The sequence below is a fragment of the Lissotriton vulgaris genome, chromosome 5, assembly GCF_964263255.1.
Source record: "Lissotriton vulgaris chromosome 5, aLisVul1.2, whole genome shotgun sequence".
NCBI classification, from domain to species: domain Eukaryota; kingdom Metazoa; phylum Chordata; class Amphibia; order Caudata; family Salamandridae; genus Lissotriton; species Lissotriton vulgaris.
The window spans coordinates 1,287,274,385-1,287,296,082 of record NC_141693.1 but is presented as its reverse complement, the minus strand read 5'-3'; the positions used below and the strand labels follow the sequence as shown (position 1 = coordinate 1,287,296,082).

At 43.5% G+C, this 21,698-nt stretch overlaps 1 protein-coding gene across 1 annotated transcript in view; it reads left to right on the top strand.

Annotated features, from left to right (window-relative positions):
* Positions 1-21,698, top strand: part of IGFN1 (immunoglobulin like and fibronectin type III domain containing 1) — a 343,105-nt gene that overhangs the window by 189,114 nt on the left and 132,293 nt on the right. Inside the window, exon 12 of the mRNA XM_086923163.1 lies at positions 11,447-11,571. Coding sequence (XP_086779289.1) covers positions 11,447-11,571 — 125 coding nt within the window. The remainder of the gene's footprint in view (positions 1-11,446; positions 11,572-21,698) is intronic.

The following is a 21,698-nucleotide window of genomic DNA, read 5'->3' as shown; positions in this document are numbered from 1 at the left end:
GTATTTTCTCTCGATCCAACACAGGAAACATACTATTCATTTCTGCTTCAATTAGTGTCATTGTCATTTTATATAAACTATCCTCATCTGGAGTTTGAAGCTCAATGCCATCTGGTGAGCAATAAATGGCACAGTTCGTTTTTCACAGTAGGTCCCTTCCAAGAAGATTTACAGGACTACTGTCACACACTACAAATCAATGCATATCTTTGAAATTTCCAATCTCTATTTCAATTGGTTTTGTTAATGACGTTTTAATCTGCTGATTAGCTACACCTACAACTTGAATGTGTTCACCCAAGAGAGGAAGATTTTGAATTTCCACTGATCTAACAGTAAAACGGGTAGCATATGTGTCCACAAGGAAAGTCACATCTACATCATTCACCTTCCCATTCACATATGGACCAGACTGATCTACCTCTAGAGTAGCGCCAAGCAGCACTCTTCTCCCTCTCTCAGGCACCCTCAGAAACTGTCATCCGACCCACTTCCGTCTTCTTTCAGCCAATACTGCGGACTCACATGCACTCTGTTATTTTTTGTTACCTGATCTCCTGCGCAGAATCCTGTCTCTGTACTGTATCTCTGTCGGTTTACATTGTGAGGAAGTGGAGGTTGTGGCACCTGACACTGTGGATTAACTACCTGTTGCTGTGGCGATGGTTGTTGAATTATCTCATTCTGCACCTGCGGATTCAATGATGTATTTTCTGGATTAACTTTCGGTGGATACTTACACTCTTTCCACCAATGTCCCATCCTACCGCAATTATGACATGGATATTTCTTCTTTAATTCTTCTATATTTCCAGTTAATTTTGGCTTACTAAAATTCATTTTACTCTATTTTGGTTCCCTTCTGTAGTTTTATTTTCTGATTGAGCTACTTGATGCTCTGCAACCTTTACTTGTGCCCACATTTCTTTCTCCTTGAGTTTCCTTTGTTTTACTTCAATTTCATCACTACAGTATTTTGCATGTCTCAGGACTTCGTCTACGGAACATGACTGCCATCCCATTAAATTATGCTTAATTATATCCCCTATTTCTGGTCTCAATCCAAATACAAAGCGATATACAAAGTGGCTCATATCCTTTTCATTCAATTCCTCATTTCCAATGTACTATTTAAACACTAATAACAGTCTTTCATAAAATGGGTGAACTGACTCTTTGGCTTTTTGCATTGTCCTGTCTATTTTTACCCAATCTGTTTCTTTTGGTGGAATTTTATTTTTCAGGAATACTATCACTTGCTCATATTTTCGTATTACTTCAGGTCCAGGAGCACCTGTCACTTTATCTCGTGGATATTCTTCTTTTGGCCAGTCCACCGTAATCTTAAACTCTGACCATAGATCGGCTGGTACTACTATGTCGAATAACGCATCTAAGTCTTCCCACAAAACTTTTGAAACTTTCACAAATCGATCTACTTGCCTATACCACTCTACTGGCTTCTCTCTCAATCGTGAAAAGTAATTTGTGAATGATAAAATACCTTGTCTACTCCAAGGTACATGCACATATCCTCCTCCAGGTATTTTTCTTATAGGAAATTCTTTTACCACGTCTTCCTTTTCTCTTGCTGGAAACGCTAATGTGGATTTGTCACTGCTTTCCTCTCTTTTCTATGTCCGAATAATTTTCCACTTATCAATGTCTCCCCATTTTCTCAATAACACAATTATTTTATTTGAAGTAATTCTTCCTGCTTTATTAATGTTTTCTATATCCTTGTCAGTAAAATTCACTCTATAAGGTTTCTGCAATACTTTGTATTTCGTAAAATCCACATCCATTTCACTTGCTAAACTTTCAAACCGATCATGCATGCTTTTGGTTTTCCACGTAACACTCTTACACATGAATGTGATCTCATCATCCTGATAATTTTTCAATCTATCTGTACCAATTGTTTCAATTATTAGTTCCTCCATATCAACTTTTAGTCTTGCTACATCTAACAATTTTGGTTCTGTTTCTTTCAGTTTTAAGGTTTTGATCCAATCACTTAATTCCTGCTCTGTTGGCCCTACTGGAGTTTGTTTTAACTCATTTTTTTCTACATGTTTCTTAGGAGTTATAGAACCTGCTGGTTTACGCCTGCCACTACGTTATTGGCAGGAATATCATTAACACCCTTATGCCTAGGTTTTGGAATGGGTTTGGCTTTTAAGGCCTTTGTAGGGTCTGGTGCAGATTGCAGTGTGACAACAGATGATGGTCGTAGTGTGTTATTGGGAGTGGTCAGTGGGCAGGGTGGTTTGTTTTTGTCGGTTATACTGAGAGTGGCTAGATTTAAGATACTTTTTTCTATCTCTAACAGCTGGGTTTCTATTTGTATTAGTCTGGCTTCGACGGGCGTTAAAAGTTTTTTAAGTGTTCCCCACACAATTGTCAGGAATTCCACATCCTTCCCTTTTATTGAGCAGAGTGGGACCCCGCCTTCCTCACTATCAATTACCAAATTATTTAAGTCACTCTCTTCCTTTGATTTTGCAGCGGCGCTGGGTTCACATTCTAGATTTGAAGGGGATTTAGGTGGCGTATGAGGCAGTGCCTTGGTGGGTAGTTGGGCTTTGGCTACCTTGGCCTTTTTCCTTGAATAGGCAGAGGTTTGGTTGCGCTTTCTTTTAGGGTTGGAGTTAGGGCCCTTTTGACTAGGATGCGGAATACCCCCGATATTTTCCATAATTTTGATATTAGGGACTGTCTTCAGTGGGGCCCCCTCACCGGTTATGTCAGTCCCCGCCTCCCTGCTTACTAAAGATGTTTGAGTAGGACATATTGTTTGTGGGGACTCCGCCTTAAGTGTATTTGCCATAGGTGCTAGTGGCTGATGAATTTCGACCTGTATGACACTCATAGTGGTTGTAGGTTCGGTTGTGCGGTCTGGCGATTTGGCAAAAGCAAAGTGCCCTAAGGAGGATTTTTTAGCCATGGCCAGTTCTTGGGATATCCTTCTCGCTGCTTCTAATTCGCAGGACACCCTGCGCTGCATTTTGTCGATTTCCTTATCTATGGCTATATTGGTCTTGGAGATAAAATCATCCAAAGTTCCGTTTTTAAGCTTCCCCTTCGCTGCCCTACTCTTGTATTCTCGTGTAGACATTGTGCGTGGTCTTCTAAAAGATTTTGAGCAGTGTAGCAGGGGTCAAATTATAATGCTAAGAGCTGTGGCCCAGTCCAGTCTCAAACAGTCTCTAACGGCCTCGAACGGCCCGCTCTTTGCCCGGTCTTCGCCCCGTAATTCGCCCCGCGTGCGTCCCTCGTCACGGTAGTGGAGAGGCTAGCAAAATACGAGGAGGTTGGGGGCGTGGCCGCCGGGGGAAGAGGCACCAGCTGTGTAAAGCTGAGGATGCTGGTCCTCGCAGTCCCCCGGTAGGCTCCACACACTGGTCTCACTCCTGGGGGCTCAACCTGGGCCGTCCTCACCTGGGAGCGCGTGTGCTCTCTGCCGACTGCGGAGCCGCTCACACCAGGAAGGAATGACCTCAGGGAGCAGCTGAGCGGCACCCGCGAAGCGGGTGGCGCGAAAGGTGAAGGGTGATCTGGTCGGGCAGGCAAGCAGCAAAAGACCGAGGCAACCCTCGCGGCAAGGTAGGATCCTGTGTGTGAGTCACCCAGTCAGCCGGTGTTCACAGCGTTGATGTTGCTGGAGGCTGGGGGCGTGGACGCCGGGGGAAGAGGCACCAGCTGTGTAAAGCTGAGGATGCTGGTCCTCGCAGTCCCCCGGTAGGCTCCACGCACTGGTCTCACTCCTGGGGGCTCAACATGGGCCGTCCTCACCTGGGAGCGCGTGTGCTCTCCGCCGACTGCGGAGCCGCTCACACCAGGAAGGAATGACCTCAGGGAGCAGCTGAGCGGCACCCGCGAAGCGGGTGGCGCAAAAGGTGAAGGGTGATCTGGTCGGGCAGGCAAGCAGGCAAGCAGCAAAAGACCGAGGCAACCCTCGCGGCAAGGTAGGATTCTTTGTGTGAGTCACCCAGTCAGCCGGTGTTCACAGCGTTGATGTTGCTGGAGGCTGGGGGTGTGGCCGCCGGGGGAAGAGGCACCAGCTGTGTAAAGCTGAGGATGCTGGTCCTCGCAGTCCCCCGGTAGGCTCCACGCACTGGTCTCACTCCTGGGGGCTCAACCTGGGCCGTCCTCACCTGGGAGCGCATGTGCTCTCCGCCGACTGCGGAGCCGCTCACACCAGGAAGGAATGCCTCAGGGAGCAGCTAAGCGGCACCCGCGAAGCGGGTGGCGCGAAAGGTGAAGGGTGATCTGGTCGGGCAGGCAAGCAGCAAAAGACCGAGGCAACCCTCGCGGCAAGGTAGGATCCTGTGTGTGAGTCAGCCGGTGTTCACAGCGTTGATGTTGCTGGAGGCTGGGGGCGTGGCCACCGGGGGAAGAGGCACCAGCTGTGTAAAGCTGAGGATGCTGGTCCTCGCAGTCCCCCGGTAGGCTCCACGCACTGGTCTCACTCCTCGGGGCTCAACCTGGGCCGTCCTCACCTGGGAGCGCGTGTGCTCTCCGCCGACTGCGGAGCCGCTCACACCAGGAAGGAATGACCTCAGGGAGCAGCTGAGCGGCACCCGCGAAGCAGGTGGCACGAAAGGTGAAGGGTGATCTGGTCGGGCAGGCAAGCAGCAAAAGACTGAGGCAACCCTCACGGCAAGGTAGGATCCTGTGTGTGAGTCCTTGTCAGTAAAATCCACTCTATAAGGTTTCTGCAATACTTTGTATTTCGTAAAATCCACATCCATTTCACTTGCTAAACTTTCAAACCGATCATGCATGCTTTTGGTTTTCCACGTAACACTCTTACACATGAATGTGATCTCATCATCCTGATAATTTTTAAATCTATCTGTACCAATTGTTTCAATTATTAGTTCCTCCATATCAACCTTTAGTCTTGCTACATCTAACAATTTTGGTTCTGTTTCATTCAGTTTTAAGGTTTTGATTCAATCACTTAATTCCTGCTCTGTTGGCCCTACTGGGGTTTGTTTTAACTCATTTTTTTCTACATGTTTCTCAGGAGTTATAGAACCAGACTCCGCTCCTGTTAGGAATTTATACGGGAGACTCTGATTAAAAGTCAAATCTGGCGGTGTCATTTGATTAGTACGTTTAATTTCTGATACGTCTGGGTAAACCTTTTCTTTTACTTTTTGTAAACTCTGATTTAAAGGAATAGTTAGAGATGGCTCTTTTATTTTCTGGCTTTCAAACACTGGGATTACAGGACTTACTGTTACTAGAACAGTTACGGCTTCTATATTTTAAGTAAGCTCCTGTATTTTTTCAGCTAATTCATTTGTTGAACGTATAGATTCAGAAGTACTCTGTTGTGCTGCAGCTTGTTGTTTTACTCTATTTCCAATTCTCTACATTCCATTCCCTTGTTTAGGCGTCCCAGTATATCTGGTTCCTATTAATGGAACATCTGAATCATACCTCATTTCTACTCTCTCCGGGACTACTCTGAAGTTTAAAAATTCGTTTGGAGTTTCTGCTAATCTATCCTTTAACTGTAGAGCACTTGGAATTGTACCCATATAATTTGCTTGGTATGGCGGTGGTCTCCTATTTAGGATCTCCTCCAGCACTGCATCCTTGGACCCACAATCCTCATAACTCCTTTTTCCTGTTTCTATATTATTCTTCTTTTCTGTACATTTTCGCCCTTTTTCCTCATCAATCAATCTAACCGGATACATGCCATCACACGTTAGTATTTCGCCACCTTCGCATTCTAGTCTCATGCGTTTCTCTCCAAAATCCACGACCTCTATTTCTTGGTCCTATATAGTCTCCAAACCTTTCTTGCTCTAAATCATGCATTTCATCTTCCCACTCAGCTAAAGCTTCAAATTGAGTTGGTCTGGGTTTGGTTCAAGCTTCATCATCTTGTCTCTCAAGTTTCTTTACACTGCAAGACTGAAAGATCCTACTTCTGGGAAAGCTAATGCACCATAATTTTTGGTATACCTTGCCCAATTTTCTAACCATATACATGTATGGTAGCCATATTTTGTCATCATATATGATGCAGGCGTTTTCAGCTGAAAAATTATTTTTCCCTCTCTAGTTTCAATTACTTTATCCTTTTTGAACACATTTAAAAAATTTTGAAACCATACAGATTTCCCCATTCCATAATAAAATTCCATTTTGCTATTAATCTCCTGTCTTTTCAAAAGATCACACACTCTTCCGTAAACTGCTTCGTAACACCAGCCTATCGCAGCACGGTTCACACTATAGCACCAATTAGAACAAGATACGTTACATTAGTGCTCAACCAATTATTTCGCTGCTTTCGCTGATACAACAAACAGCGTTAATCTGTCTTGGTTACACAGACCAATCCCAGCGCAACACTTTTGACGTCAGCCCTGCTCTGGCTTCTGCAGCTTCGACTGACCCCTGCTTTACAAAATTTATTGGCACACTGTATTTACACTTTTATACTGCAAAATCAGTTAGTAACTACATAAAACAACTCCATTGGTCTGTTTCGCTAAAACCAAAAGAATAGTTCGTCAATCACACAAGAATTCTGTATTTCCAGTAGACCGCGCTTACCTCTTCTCTACCACAGAATTGTACTTTTGCCAATAAAGTAGCACCCTCTACCTTACCCTTCTCTCAAGCTTAGGTTAAACTTTATTACTCTGGCCAGGTAGCGTTTTAAGACAGAATACGCAATGATTCCTGTATTCAGACCCAAGATTTCACAGGTTGCCCTCGCTATACATTCACCACTTTTACACTTAAAGGTCCCTAAACTTGTAACATACGATGATGTCACCACTTTGAAACAGACTATGTGATGTGCGACTTCACTTGCCACACTTTCTCTGCCTGCAGACAGAGTGACCAGCTTCCTACACTTTCCGGAAGCCTTTTCCAGACTACATATAATGTAATACGAACTCAACAGATGTTAGTCCAAAAGTTCTGTACATCAAAATTCTATATTTTCTACTCTACACATCATATATCCTAGTCAACCTACAGCAACCTATGCTCTGCTACCAAGTATTACTGGTGCAGTGCGGCTCCAAATATTCTTCATAAACCGTCACCTTAACCTTACGGAGCTATTCACTAATTTCTCACAAATGGGCCCATAACTTCTACTATTCATTAATTCGTGCATTTATTCTGCTCCAAGGATTCAATGAAGGCCAAAAGGAGAGCCGCGGAGCTATAGCGGAGTGCCTAAACTTAAAATGTATACATTATTTACACCTGCAGTTTTTAATTCTAATACCCTGGTTTTTCTGAAAGAAAGATTTAAAACAGCCCACTATTCATTTTCGATGGATCAGCTAGTAAAAGTTAACAAAAGGACAACAAGACCTGCCTAATTCTCCGTTTATTTAATTTTTATTTAGACATTTGATCTCCTAGCATGATCTCTACGTTTTACTTGAAGAAAATAATTCAGTTATGCAATAATAATCCTGAAAGAAAAGTTAAATTCAAAACATTTATTTATTAGCATGACCGTTTAGGAAAATAAGTCAAAAGTATATTACCCAGATGTAGAGACTCAGACATCAGCACAAAACAAAATAGTTCCCAAAGAAACACCTCTCTATCTCTCTCGATGTTTCGTTCTCATAGGACTTCGCACCCATTCAAAAGTTAAAGTTCAGAAAATTTCAAAATCCCTGCGCCATAAGAAAAAATTGCGTAGACCGACAGCATCTCGGGGTGCAAAGATTAAGTCAAAAAAGCAAGCTCCTTTCAAAGTCCCAAATGTCCTCTTTTATACCCTTTTTCACTAACTTATCTATCTAAAATCGTAATTCTTATGTCAAAGAATGTCCGTGATTGGTCAATTTAGAGTTGGATGAGCATCACCTCATCGCTTTACTGTTCAATTTATGCAGAGTCATCATTATGACTAAAAAAAATAGTGGTGCTATTGTTCAAATTTTACTTCCTACGAAGTGTCTTTTAAATTGTTATTCGGTGTCCCATTCCCACGAGTTAACTTGCTGACTTCAACAAACTTGGCATGTTCTCCATGTAGAGGGGCATGCTGTCCTTGACCTATACTGCTCAGCCACAGGCAGCTTGCGCTTCCAGTTGGCGCATGCGTACTTAGACCGCCACCTCGGAATCACAGTCAGCTTCCATTTTGTTTTGGTCACACAGGCCTCACTTTAGAAACTATTACAGAAACAAACACAAATAAATGTAAATTTACGAAATAAAGCCTTTCTGTTTACCTCCCCCTTCTAATAATCTCCCAGTTAGTGTTTACCTAGCTTTAAGAGATTCTGCCACTGTTCCAAGCTTTTACCTCCCAAAGTAGCTGTTTTGATCCTCAAATCCTCCAGCAAGGCAAGACTTGAAGCTGTAGCAGAGCAGTGCATTGCAAGGCCAAATACTTTCACGTAAGGTCTTACTGAACCTTGTTTTAACATGGTGAAAGATTTGAGTGGGGCAAAGCTGCTTTTCTTTTTTGCCTTTGGTGCAATCTCCCTAGGCAAGCCTCAGCACCATCGTTTTTGGAGCCAGAGTTGCTCGTTCTTTCAGCCGAGTAAGTGCAGCAGAACGGACTTAAAGCTAGGTTTGGCTCAGGCAGCACAAAGTGCATTTATATCTGAAATATGATCTCACCATTAAATTAGATGTTTAATATTATGTTGGAGATGACTTTGAATTCTTTATCTACAATTTTGCCAGTCCACTTTACGCCAACAAGTCACATATTTGTCATGGTGTGTTTTATGCAATACTGTGTTCTGCCAAAGCAGAATTCCAAATGGTACCAAAAGGATCTGAGAAACTCTTAGATCTTTCCAAACCCTGCATGCAGCAGTTAGACACTTAAAGCACGCGTATTGAAACATTGAGGCTTAGCAAAATTAAAATAGCATTATAGCCCAGTAGAACTATAGCCCTCAGCATGGCATTTAAAGGTCTTCAAAACGAGTTATAGACCTGAACTAAAGGCAAGTGTCTATAACAAAAGAGAGGGCCTTCCCTTTAAAAATTGTACACCCTTAGGCAGTATGCCTATAATGCTGTTAGAACATTACATTCACTGTAAAGTCAATACCAGTCATTATTCGCCTTCTGTTTATCTGTTATCTTCAGTGGAGTTTCCACCATTTCAGTGTTCTAATAAGCAGATTCTCCCCACACTGTGTCAAATTAATAAAAACAAAGAGAAGAAGTTGAAATCACAATGGCCATTAATCACAGCGCCCTCTTTTTCCATGTTATACAGTGATATATTCTAAATTTGGGGAAGGGCTCATTCAGCATTGAGAAGGGGAAGGTTTAGGTATCTCAGGCTGCACCTCGGTTGTGTTCACCCCCACACAAAAAACATACTTATGAATCTATTTATTAAAATATGAATATCAATGTAAAAAGGTACAAAAAACATGGCAGGATGCATTTCAGTGGCTTATCAGTAATAGAGCAAAACTATTCCAGCGTTTTATCTCCTTGACAAACTTTTTAAGTAGAGTGTATTTAGTGGATTTAATAACGTATGTTAAAGGTTTTGCGAGCTTCGCCCTCCTATAGGTAACCTCCTTCTCAGGTCTGCCTGTACAGCGCAACTGTCAGCCATTCCTATTGTTATCAACTCTTTAAATAGAATGGGGGTTGGCTGTACCCGGAGGATATTTCTCTCTTACCTCTTGCTACAGTCAGTTTGGTGTTTTCAATCTACCTTCTAGGTAGTGATTCCATTGGACTGCATTAGGGCGTAATTAACATATGGAGAATACACTTAGTCACCACACTCTCACATTCGATTTTGTTGTTTCCTACATGAATTTTTCACAGAATGCAATCTCTTTTTGCTACTTTCCCCCTAGCATTGGCAAAGCCAATAGGCTTGGGTTTTAATGTGCTAATCCGCATTTGTTCACAAAAAGCAAGTAAACTGCCTTTGTGACGTTAGACCTCCCTGCAGACAAGTGTCTATATTTAGAGAGAAGGTCTTTGAAAATGGTACACCTTGGGCAATATAGTTATAATGCTGTTAGAGCATTTACTGGTGGTCAATTATTCTAAAATAAGTAGAAACGAAAAGGAAAGCTTTGGGATGTTGAAGCAGAAGAACGATACTAGCCATTATTGTCCCTCTGCTTTTCTTCACTGGAGTTTCCACCATTACAATGTTCTAATAAGGAGATTCTCTCAACACTGGGTCAATTATTTTTTTTTTAAGAGAAGAGGAACTTTGGCCATTAATAACATCAGCATCTTTCTCAAGCCGTCCCATAATATATTCTAAATTTGGGGAAGGGCTCATTTAGCACTTAGAGGAGGAAGTTTTAGATATATCAGGCAGTGCCTTGGTTGTGTGGACCCAAGACACAAACATACTCTTGAGTCTATATTTTAAAAATGTAAACATCAAGGTGAAAATTAAAAAACAAACTTTGACAGTGGACCCTACAGGGACCTAACACATGACCAGCTATCCCTAATTGCTATACATATATTGGGAGTTCCCAAAAGATTGTGTGTGCACACTGTTAATGCACCCACTGTCACAGTGCAAACCAATACAGGAATTTGACAATTTCGAACAATAGCAAAGGTGCACCACTTAGCAGAAAAACAAGAGAGACATGCATCAAATTATCAGGTCCGTGTCCACAGAAGTTTTCTTTAAGTTCATTTATTCAAAAGTGTATTAAAAACAATCATGTTGAAAAAGAACAATAGCCGACACGTTTCGTCCAGACATATGGACTTCTTCAGGGCATCAAAGGAGCACGCCTAAGAAATAATGCATTGGGGTGTCCGTGGTAGGTAGGAGCTTCATGGAGGATGACAAATCTCAGCCACAATGATTATTAGGACAGCTATGTGAGCTTCACTTAGGGGAAAGTGCCAGAAGCAGAGTAAAACTAGCAAATACAATTCTATCAATCTCACCAGAATAAGGTGGACCGTAAGTAAAGGGCACTCACCAGATCCAACCTTAATAGGACCGGACCCCGACCTAAAGACACCCCCCTGCAGAATACTGACGGCTGTTCTTTTTCAACATGACTGTTTTAATACTCTTTTTGAATAAATGAAGTACTTGAAGAAAACTTCTGTGGACACGGACCTGATAATTTGATGTGTGTCTCTCTTGTTTTTCTGCTAAGTGGTGTACCTTTGCCATTGTTTGAAATTATCAAGGTAAAAATGTACAAGAAAATGTCAGAAGGCATTTTTACTACATTATTAACAAGTGTTGGCACATTAAAGCTAGACCTATTAGATTTGCCAATGCTTAATAATTTGTTGTTTCAGCTGGCTTCTCCAGCCAGAAATCCCAAACTTGTCGGCTTCCATCACTGTACTGACATATGATCAGTGTCACTCAGTTTATAATGAGATCAAAGGATTTAGTTCATTCTTGCACTTGGCTGAAGACTTGACTTCATTACTTTGTTTCCTGTTTTTTTCACAGAATCCGCCTGCCATTTTGCCTGTGGTTTGTCGGATGTTCAGGCTCGGAAAGGAAAGACAGTTATGCTGTCCTGCACACTCACAAGTGGTGAGGTCGAAGGAGCCTGGTTTAAGGACCGGAGAGAGGTAAGGTGCACTAGCTAACACGTAGCATACCTAGAGAGAAGGATGTTGGAACTCTCCCAAGAAAATGGACAATGAGGACACCCAATCAAAGCCAGGTAGCAGCAAACCTATGTTGGACAGATCAACATAGATATATCCAGTTTGAGGCACAAGTACATTTCCAGAGCCATATCGAATGCCATATAATCACTCCTATAATCAAATACATATCATGGTTGATACTAGACCAGGGACAGGGTTTCACTACACAGTTGTATTAGTTGCACATGATATTAACAGCAGCGAAACAGTACTGGTGACCGTTGATTCTGAATGTATTCAATAAATAGACTTGAAATAGAAAGCGCCAGAGCTGTAACTAAGCTTGCACGCTGAGTATCTGTCCTGCGAACACAGCAAAGCATGTCAGAAGGGAAAGGGAGAAGTATTAAGGAAGTAGGGAATGGACAGCAATGGTCTAGCTGGGTCTGCCAGAAATAGAATGTAAAGGCAGAACATGCTTCTTTGAGCTTATCATAGGGATTGGACTGTCAACAGACTTTTTTTAAGTTTGATAATACACCCATACCACCAGCAATGGCAGTACCTGAAGTCAACTTTCATGATGAGTTGAATGTGCAGGAGAATTCGATACATCCTTGGTGGTTCAGGGAATCATTGCCTGCTCACCGATTATTTTTACTCAAAGTCTTCTTAGGTCCAAGACTGTATTCGAAGTGACTGCTTACTGTGAACTGTGTGGTCAGTCAATTCCAATATTCCTTCTAGTAATAGCAATCATAAGTGAATCAGATATAACCAAAATAATTGAAAAACACATGGGGTAAAATTCTACCTACAAACTCAATGATAATGATGGGTGAAGTGTCATATTTTATGTGCTCATATGAGATCAACCCCAACATCTGCAGTTACTTGTAGAGTTATGTGATTGTAACAGTGAAGGGAGCAGGCAGAACAATGCTTTCTCTTAATGCACTTCATTTTTCTAGGTTTACCCCATGGATTTTAATCATCAAAATGCAGTTGTATGACAGAACCATGCATGCCATTACCACGCATGCCGGTTCAACACGGACTTTACCACACAAGTCTTAACCACACACTTAGGTCTTTACCATGCATGCCTTTACAATGCAATATGCATTGTTAAGCCATGTATAGCAAAGACATATGCATGGTAAGTGAGACTCCACATTAAAAAAATATATATGTGTGTGTGTGTTCTTTAAAATATATATATTTATTTATATTTACATACATATATAGTTATTTTTATATATATCTAGCTATATATCTATCTGTAATGTATATACATATATATAGTAACTAAGTAATTTTTAATGTTTTTGATTAGGTAAAAACATTACAAAAATACACATTGGTCAAAGTCATATATATTAAAACAAGTCTAAATATGTTTCTAAAAACTGAAGAGTGTCCGGTATAAGAGAGTCCCTTATTCGGGTTGTAAAGGAGACGGTCCAATAGCTTTACTCACAGGTTGCAATTATAAGAAGGCTAAAACACTGTAAAGTTTTTGCAATTGCTCAGGGTGCCAGTGATTCTTGCTTAGATGCTGCACGTATCAGGAACTTTACTAACTTCCCATGTAGCTGCGGGTCCTTGGTATCGAAGCAAGCAATCACAGCCTGTCTCCAAGTTCGAATACCTTGTTCGTTAAACTGTACTTTTAGTAAGCCTACCCTTTCCTCTTTTAATTTGGTGCAGGAGCATATTAGATGTTCTATAACCTCAATTCCATTCCCACATAGCCTGCATGAGTTTCCATGGTTCTCTCTCTGCCAGGGTGGAAGGTCCGGTATGGCAGGCAGGATTCCTAACCTGTATTTTAAAATTCGGTCTTTGGCCTTCCTTTAGTACCTAGTTTAAAATACGCCTGCAGCACGAGTAGTAGTTTGTAGCCTCTCAATGTCATCCAGGCATGGCTCCTACGGGCAAATGCAGCTTTGTCTTCAGCAAGAGAAAGCTTCTTGATGACATTGTTTACTACATACTTGAAGTGCGAGTGGCTAGTTTGCGTTTACCATAAATCAACTAATCTAGTGATGGCCAGTGACTCCTCCAAGTATTTTTTGGCCGGCGAGGTGGATGTGCTGCAAAGTTCTTGCCAGAGCTGATGATTCAGTGTGTTCCTGAGGGAGGTCTTGATTTTATACCAACACTTGATATAGGAACCTTGCCATGCAAAAAGTTGTTTGGTTAGGCCAAACTCAAGTCAAATCTATGCAGGTGAAATGTAAGATGGGAGGTTTAACATGACTATATATGCCTTGGCCATACATGTGTATATATATAAATATCCAGATTTGGTGACTCTCTTTGAATAAATCTTTGCCGTAAATACTACGTTCGGATTTGCGTGGTCTTTCCTGTCCCTGCTATTCTGGTATTCTGGTGGAGGCGTGGTGCAAGACTGCAGTTGCGGTATATATATATATATATATATATATATATATATATTCACTGAAAAAAACATAGGTTTTAGCCCATATATAGTTAGGGATTAGCATTTACAAAACCCTAATTTACTCGCACAAAACCATAGAAATTCGCATATATAGTTAGATGCAATAACTATATATCGCGCACCCGCAACCCACTGCTGATGATGTCACATATTACATAATTCATGACATGGTCAGTGACATCACTGATGACATCACTGATGACATCATCCAGTGATTGTATGTTTCTTTAAAGTTAAAATATGTCTTACATATTGAAGAATGAGTGGATGTATAAGTGTCTGGATGAAGGATTTAGTAGGTGCATGACTGACTGTATGAGAGAGTGATTAAATGTGTCTCACTGAGTGCATGGGTTAGTGACTAAACTGTCTTAATTTGTGCATCCTTATGTCTGTTGTTGTGTAAACTGCTGCATGTGTTAATCAGTAGCTATATGAGTAACTATATGGGTTATTGATTGGTTGCCCAAGTATTTGTATGGGAGACTGAGTGTGTGTGTATGGGTGGCTGGGAGGTGTGTGACTCTGTGCATAGATGTGTGAGCAGTTGATTCACTAGATGTATGGGTTCAAAAGTGCATGTGGAAACAGCTGCATGGGCGGTTGACTGTCTGCATGAGTGTATTGGTGAGTGAATGGATATCTCAGTGCTACATGTCAAAGTAAGTACATATGTAAAACACAGTACATGTAAGAGTTGACATATATAAATAACTGTGCATAAGAGCCAGTGAATGTGTGAGTGGCTGTATGGATCATTGTGAACTTGTATCAGGGATTGTATAAGAGAGTAAATATGTGTTAGTATATGTTTGATTAGGTAAGGTGTGTATAACTGTATAGTTGAGGAAATGGAGGTGTGATTGATTCTTTGCATGACTGACTAGGTGTGTGAGTAACTCCATGGATGAGTGACAGTCCGTGAGAGTCTGTTTACACTGATTGTATCTAAGGTTATATTAGAGTCTGAAGAGGTTGATCGTATTATCACATGAATGATATCATCAGTGATGTGATCAGTAATGACAAATGAGATGTTATCAGTGATTTTATCAGTGATGTAATTTGAGATGTCATCAGTGATGTCATCAGTGATGTCACTGACCATGTCATGAATGATGTCTTTTGAGATGTCATCAGTGATGTCATCAGTGATGTCACTGACCATGTCATGAATGATGTAATATGTGACATCATCAGCAGTGGGTTGCGGGTGCGCGATATATAGTTATTGCATCTAACTATATATGCGAATTTCTATGGTTTCGTGCGAGTAAATTAAGGTTTTGTAAATGCTAATCCCTAACTATATATGGGCTAAAACCTATGTTTTTTTCAGTGAACTTCAATGGTTTTTTAATAGCAAATATCAAAAGCTGTCAAATGTCAAGTACATGATAGGTAAAAACTTTTTCGTGTTTATGCACGCTGATGTGCTTTGAACGCTGCCCCCCCCTCCTCTTTTCTCTTAGTAGTACTCTCTCTTTGCAGATAGTGAAGGGTAGTTAACGCAGGCCTTTACCCCCGTTGTAATCCGTCGTGCCTGCTTGTCTCTCCATTTGATTGATTGTTATCCAAGCATTTACTGTTTTAGAATTGATTCTCTTTGGTTCATTCTCTATTTACAAACAAGCACAAAGTTGCAATACTCTGTTTAGTCTTTGAAGATAGTGAAAAATCGTGTAAAAAAAGCTAATCGAGCAAAATCAGTAGGCCACTAATGGGATCTCTTTTTGACCTCGCTAAAATAGAAACATTAAGAACAACCCCTCATGAGAAATACGAAACTAGTGAGATGAACTGAGCTCCACACCATGAAGGCTGCAAGACAGCTCGGCTCCGCCACCCACCCCGCCCAAAATAACGATAAACTCTATGCAAATATTATAAATATATACAACACACCAGCAAAGTAACAGGGTAAAACATTTTATTAAATAACTATTTACAAAACTATTTTATACTTTTTGTTGCCTGATCCGGCTAGCTCAATCGATCGAGCATGAAACTCATGCACTCTGATAGCAAGCGTTGCTGCTGATGCTATGCAGACAAAAACTGGTTTTCAGTTTGTACATTCTTCAAGATTTTTCCATCCAAGGCTGGTTGAGAGTTTGTAGAACGATGGCTTCAGATTTTCAACATACGGTGTGGTGACGCGGACTGGGAGGGGGCGCTTGGCTCCTGCCCCCTCCCCAAGTCGTGTTGCCCTGGTGTGGCCTAAGATCGCCCCCGACATAGGCGGCCGGCTCCCGGGGTCTGGCGGAACTTTTTGCCTTTTGATGACTCTTCCATTCTGGACCTTGTCCCACAATCCATTTGACCTGAAGACACGCTGTAGTGGGGCACCCCTTTACCGTTTCAGTTGCCATTCCGCCCGCTCTTGCTACACTGTGCCTCTTCCGCCATTCACCTGTTTACCGCCCGCTCTTGCGACTACAGCGTCTCGCTCACCATGTAGTTGAGTTGCTCCCGCTCTTGCGATGCAGCGATAGGCGGCTGCCACAGGACTCTCAAAATGGCGGCCGGCTCTTCAGATTTGGGCGTGGTCCACTAAAATGGCCCTGGGACACATTTGAACTCGGACATTTGCCTGCTAGGGCTTGGGCCCCATTCTCGAAAGCGTCCCCTCAGCCTTGAAGATTCTACAAAAGTCATCGGGCCCCCGACTCCCGCAGGCTTCTGGTGGGGAGCGGCTGCCATGATTGCTCGTGGAATGGCCACGACTGAGCTAAGAGATGGTGGTGCTCTCATGCTGACGCCAGCTTCAGTCTGAAACATCCAGAAACACTGTAGACTACCAATTCGATCAGTTCCGGTAGCGCCCCAACGTGACCCGGTAGGGAAGAACTTGCCCTCCCCTCTTTGACTGATGGTTCTTGTTGCCTGTCCCTTCTGTTGTCATTTAACAGAACTTTTTAGACTGCTGAAAGGGGTTGTGTTCCGACCGCTGGTTGGTGGAGACATTTTGACTATATTCTGGACCTACGTTGTCGCGTAATGCGTTATATGACACGCCGCGTTAGCGCACCCGGAAGTGCTCCGGTGCGCGAAGCGCAGCTTCCGGAAACGATCCGGGGCGCGGCGCGCAGCGAGCAGCGCGTAACGTAAGCATAACAGGTCATGTGACTTGTTTATAAAACTTTTCATTGGTTCATTTTACTTTTGTTATTCTAATGATGAAAGGCTTGGTCATATGACCTAAAAATTACGCTTTTTATTGCTTTCGAACATTATTTTTTCTTAAACATATATGTTATAATGTTCCAGGCTAATGTACTTTCCCGGAAAATTAACAACTGTCCCATGACGGAGCCGTTGAGCAAAAGATGCTCGGCCTGCTGTCTTAGTCGCCGATACGCCTGAATATCAGATTCTTATCGATCACTTTATGTTGCAGGAGTAGAAAACACAACAGCCCTTGACCATTTATCTTTACTGCGTTCCTGCGTATTATACCTTTTATCCGTCATGTAATTGGACTGCTTTATTTCACTTGCCTTTTACTGATTCGAAAACAGTGACGAAAATTAAAAACTTTACCAATGTAAATACTACTACCATGTTTTGTTTTAAAAACCTTTATTGTGAAAATGTCAGTATACAAATACGGGCCTATAGCCACATGGGCCGGCCACGGAGCAAACTGGAATCGTATATGATGAGGAGACATTTACACTGTAGAGGAACGTAACGAGCGGGCCATTAGGTTGCAAGAACTAAGGTGTCTAACAATTGCGGAATCAGTGGACGTACATTTTGTAATTAAAATACGACAGGGCCACTTACAATAAAATTATCTAGATTTACATTTGCGGGCAAGTACCATGGGTGACGTTAATTCGAACTTTCAATAGTACAGTAATCAATAACACATCAGAACTTAATATCAATAGGGATGTCAAAATATTCAATCAATTCTCGTCCCCGCCCGCCATGTGCTTCAAAACTGCATACGTATCTCGTGATATCAAGGTTGTGCAACCAGTACACAACAAGGAGTTACGAGTCCCATTTATACCGGCGCCATTTTGGGCGAGGCCGGGCAGGTCCAGGATATAGTCAAAATGTCTCCACCAACCAGCGGTCGGACCAGAACCCCTTTCGGCAGTCAAAAAAGGTTCAGTTAAATGACAACAGAAGAGATAGGCGACAAGAACCAACAGTCAAAAGAGGGGAGGGCAAGATCTGAAGCCATTGTTCTACAAACTCTCAACCAGCCTTGGATGGAAAAATCCTGAAGAATGTACAAACTGAAAATCAATTTTTGTCTGTATAGCATCAGCAGCAACGCTTGAGTCAGCTTTGTGTGAAGCCGCCATTTTGATTCAATCAATAGCGTCCCCCTGCACACATTCAGGGACCTGGTCGTGTCTTCAGGTCAAACGGATTGTGGGACAAGATGCAGAAAGGAAAAGGAAAAAAGTTCCGCCGGACCTCGGGAGCCGGCCGCCTATGTAATGGGCGATCTTTGGCCACACCAGGGCAATAGTGAAGCTGCAGCAGGTGCAAATAAGCTTCAGACAGTGTTACAAGCGCTGCTCAGAACTCTCAACTGTGACACCACCTCCGTGCCATCCAGATCTTGGCGCCTTGTGCTGGTTCCGACCTATTCACATCGGTCCGCTACTGACACCACCTCATAGGCCAACGGGGCACCCCACGCCGACTTTCGGCGCAGCATTGTAGGATGGCCACACCAGTGCGGCAACTTGCTAGACACAACCTCGGTGCCTTCCAGATCTCGGCGCGTTGTGCTGCCTTCGGCCTACTGTAGCCGCAAGTGCGGACGCAACTCAGCTGGATAGCAAGTGAAACACCAAGGGGCGCCCCACTGCAGCCGAGTAGCCTCCATCTTGGGGGCGACGCACAGCATCCCATTACTTTCCAATGCAGTCAGATCCTCAAACAGCCCCCACTGACTGACGCGACCTTACAGGCCAACGGGGCGCCCCACGCCGACTTTCGGCGCAGCATTGGAGGATGGCCACACCAGTGCGGCAACTTGCTGGACACCACCTCGGTGCCCGGATCTTAGCGCGTTGTGCTGCCTTCGGCCTATTCGCACATCGGTCCGCTACTGACGCCGCCTCACGTGCCAACGGATTTTCTACACTTTTTATAGCAGCGCGTAACGTAAGCATAACAGGTCATGTGACTTCTTTATGAAACTTTTCATTGGTTCATTTTACTTTTGGTTTCCTAATGATGGAAGGCTTGATCATATGACCTAAAAATAACACTTTTCATTGGATTAAAACATTTTTTTTCCCAAACGATGAAAGCCCCACCTTGTTTCTGGATGTTTCAGACTGAAGCTGGCGTCAGCATGAGAGCACCACCATCTCGTGGCTCCGTCGTGATCATTCCGTGAACAATCATGGCAGCCGCTCCCCACCGGAAGCCTGCTGGAGTCGGGGGCCCCCAAGACTTTTGTAGAATCTTCAAGGCTCAGGGGACGCTTTCGAGAACGGGGTCCAAGACCGAGCAGACAAGCGTCCGAGTTCCAAGGTGTCCCAGGGCGATTTTAGTGGACCAGGCCCAAAAAGGAAAGAGCCTGCCGCCATTTTGAGAGTCCTGTAGCAGCCGCCTATCGCTGAACCGCAAGAGTGGGCGCAACTCAGCTAAATGGCAGATTTTGGCACAGTGTACCAAAAGCGAGCGGAATGGCAACTGAAACGGTAAAGGGGCGACCCACTACAGCAGACGAGCCTCCACCTGGGGAGGCCCGTTCACGCCGCCTCCCCCCCCCCCACCCCCCTCCCGGGGCGCCCCACGCCGTTTTTCAGAGCAGCATTGTAGGATACCAAAACCAGTGCGGCAACTTAATGGACATCACCTGGGTGCCATCCACATCTCAGCGCGTTCTGCTGCCTTGGGACTATTCGCACAACAGACCGCTACGGACGAGGCCTCCCCCCGCACCCCCCGGGACGCCCCACGCCGTTTTTTGGAGCAGCATTGTGGGATACCAAAAACCAGTGTGGCACCCAGGTAACATCACCTGGGTGCCGTCCAGAACTCAGCACGTTGTGCTGCCTTGGGACTATTCGCACAAAAGACAGCTACTGACCATTGTTGCTTCTTTTTTCAAAAAATTTTTTAAATGTATTTACTGTTTTTGTTGCGTTGTATATATTTATAAGTTAATAAAGTTTTATAATCCTACTACTTTGTTGGAGTGCTATATATTTTAATGTGACACATAATTGTAAAAACTTTGATGTACAAAGAGGCATCCCTGGAATCTTCCGCTTCAGGCTCGGACCCACACACCCTCACAGTGAGAATCCCCTCCCCAAGCACAATACAGGATGGTTATCAGATAGTAGGAACGCATGTGGTATGACGGATCTCATCGGGTGGGGGCCTTGATCTACTGTAACTCCTTTGAAGAGGGGTGATTCTCTACAGCTGGGGCCATAAACTACATCTGCAGGGCTAGGTGATAGCCTGGGACCGGCCTGGACAATCGGACACAGAGGAAGAGGAGTGTCAGAGGGTGCGGTAGTGAATAGGGTGAAAGGGAGGTGTCGGGCGGGCACAGGGTGTGATTCTCAGAGAAGAACAGCGCAGATGGGAGAAGGTTTCTGGCCCATGCATGAGAGAGAGAGCGGGGTGACCAGTGCGTGGGGGAGATGCTTGCGAGGGTGGGGAGCCATGTTGAGGATCGGCGGCGTGCAGAGAGTGGGTCTGGTCAAGGCATCTAAAATGGCTGCCGTGCTCAACAAAAGTGTGGCATTGCAAAAAAGGCAAGATGGCGCAAACAATGTTTATCAATAAGGATTAATTTATAACAATTATTTTTAACAAAATATTTACTCGCAGTGACAAAATGGCGGTCAACAGTTCCTGATTTCCATCGAATCGAACGTTAACAGACGTCACGCACAGCCGATGGAAGACATGTATCAACATATATGAGCCTCCTCAGCCACCCTCAGAAAACATAAGGGATCAGGATACATCTCCCGTACCCCCTTATACCTAATAATTTAATTATATCGAAACACAAAATGGCGAATTCACGTTTCGTTAACAGTTTGCGACCCGGTTCGCGAACCGAGAAGCGCTTCTACCGCGAAAAATCAGATTTTTAATATTTGCCCCACGAGACCCTTTAATAACCCCAACATCATTCCTAGGGGGTCAAGAGGGGTCTACCTTGCCCCCTTTCATTAAATTCCCCCTTCGTTTTTCTCCTCCTCTTGTCTCTCGATCCCACCGAGAGACAAGATGGCGGCCGCACCGGACTGTTTAGAATGTTGACAGACACCGGAGAGCCAATCAGCTTCGCTACGCAAAGCTCCGTTACGCGTAAAGTACGCGATCTGGAGCGCTATCTGGGACGCTGTCACAGATATATCTGTTTTTTTAAACGTTAATTTCTCAAAATCCACTGGAGCACATATATTGAGACCCAGCAAAGGCACATCGGGCTAACAGTCCCTATAATTTTGCCAAGTTTCGTGTAAATCCATTCAGCCGTTCGAGCTAAAAGTGAGGCCAAAGGCCCTATGGAAAAATGAATGGGAAAAACGAGTTTTGGGACCCCCCTTTTTTCTCGGCCCCCCCTGGACGAAACCCCCCCAAATTTTCAGGGTCTGCTCAGAAACAGAATGTGCCATTTTCCTGA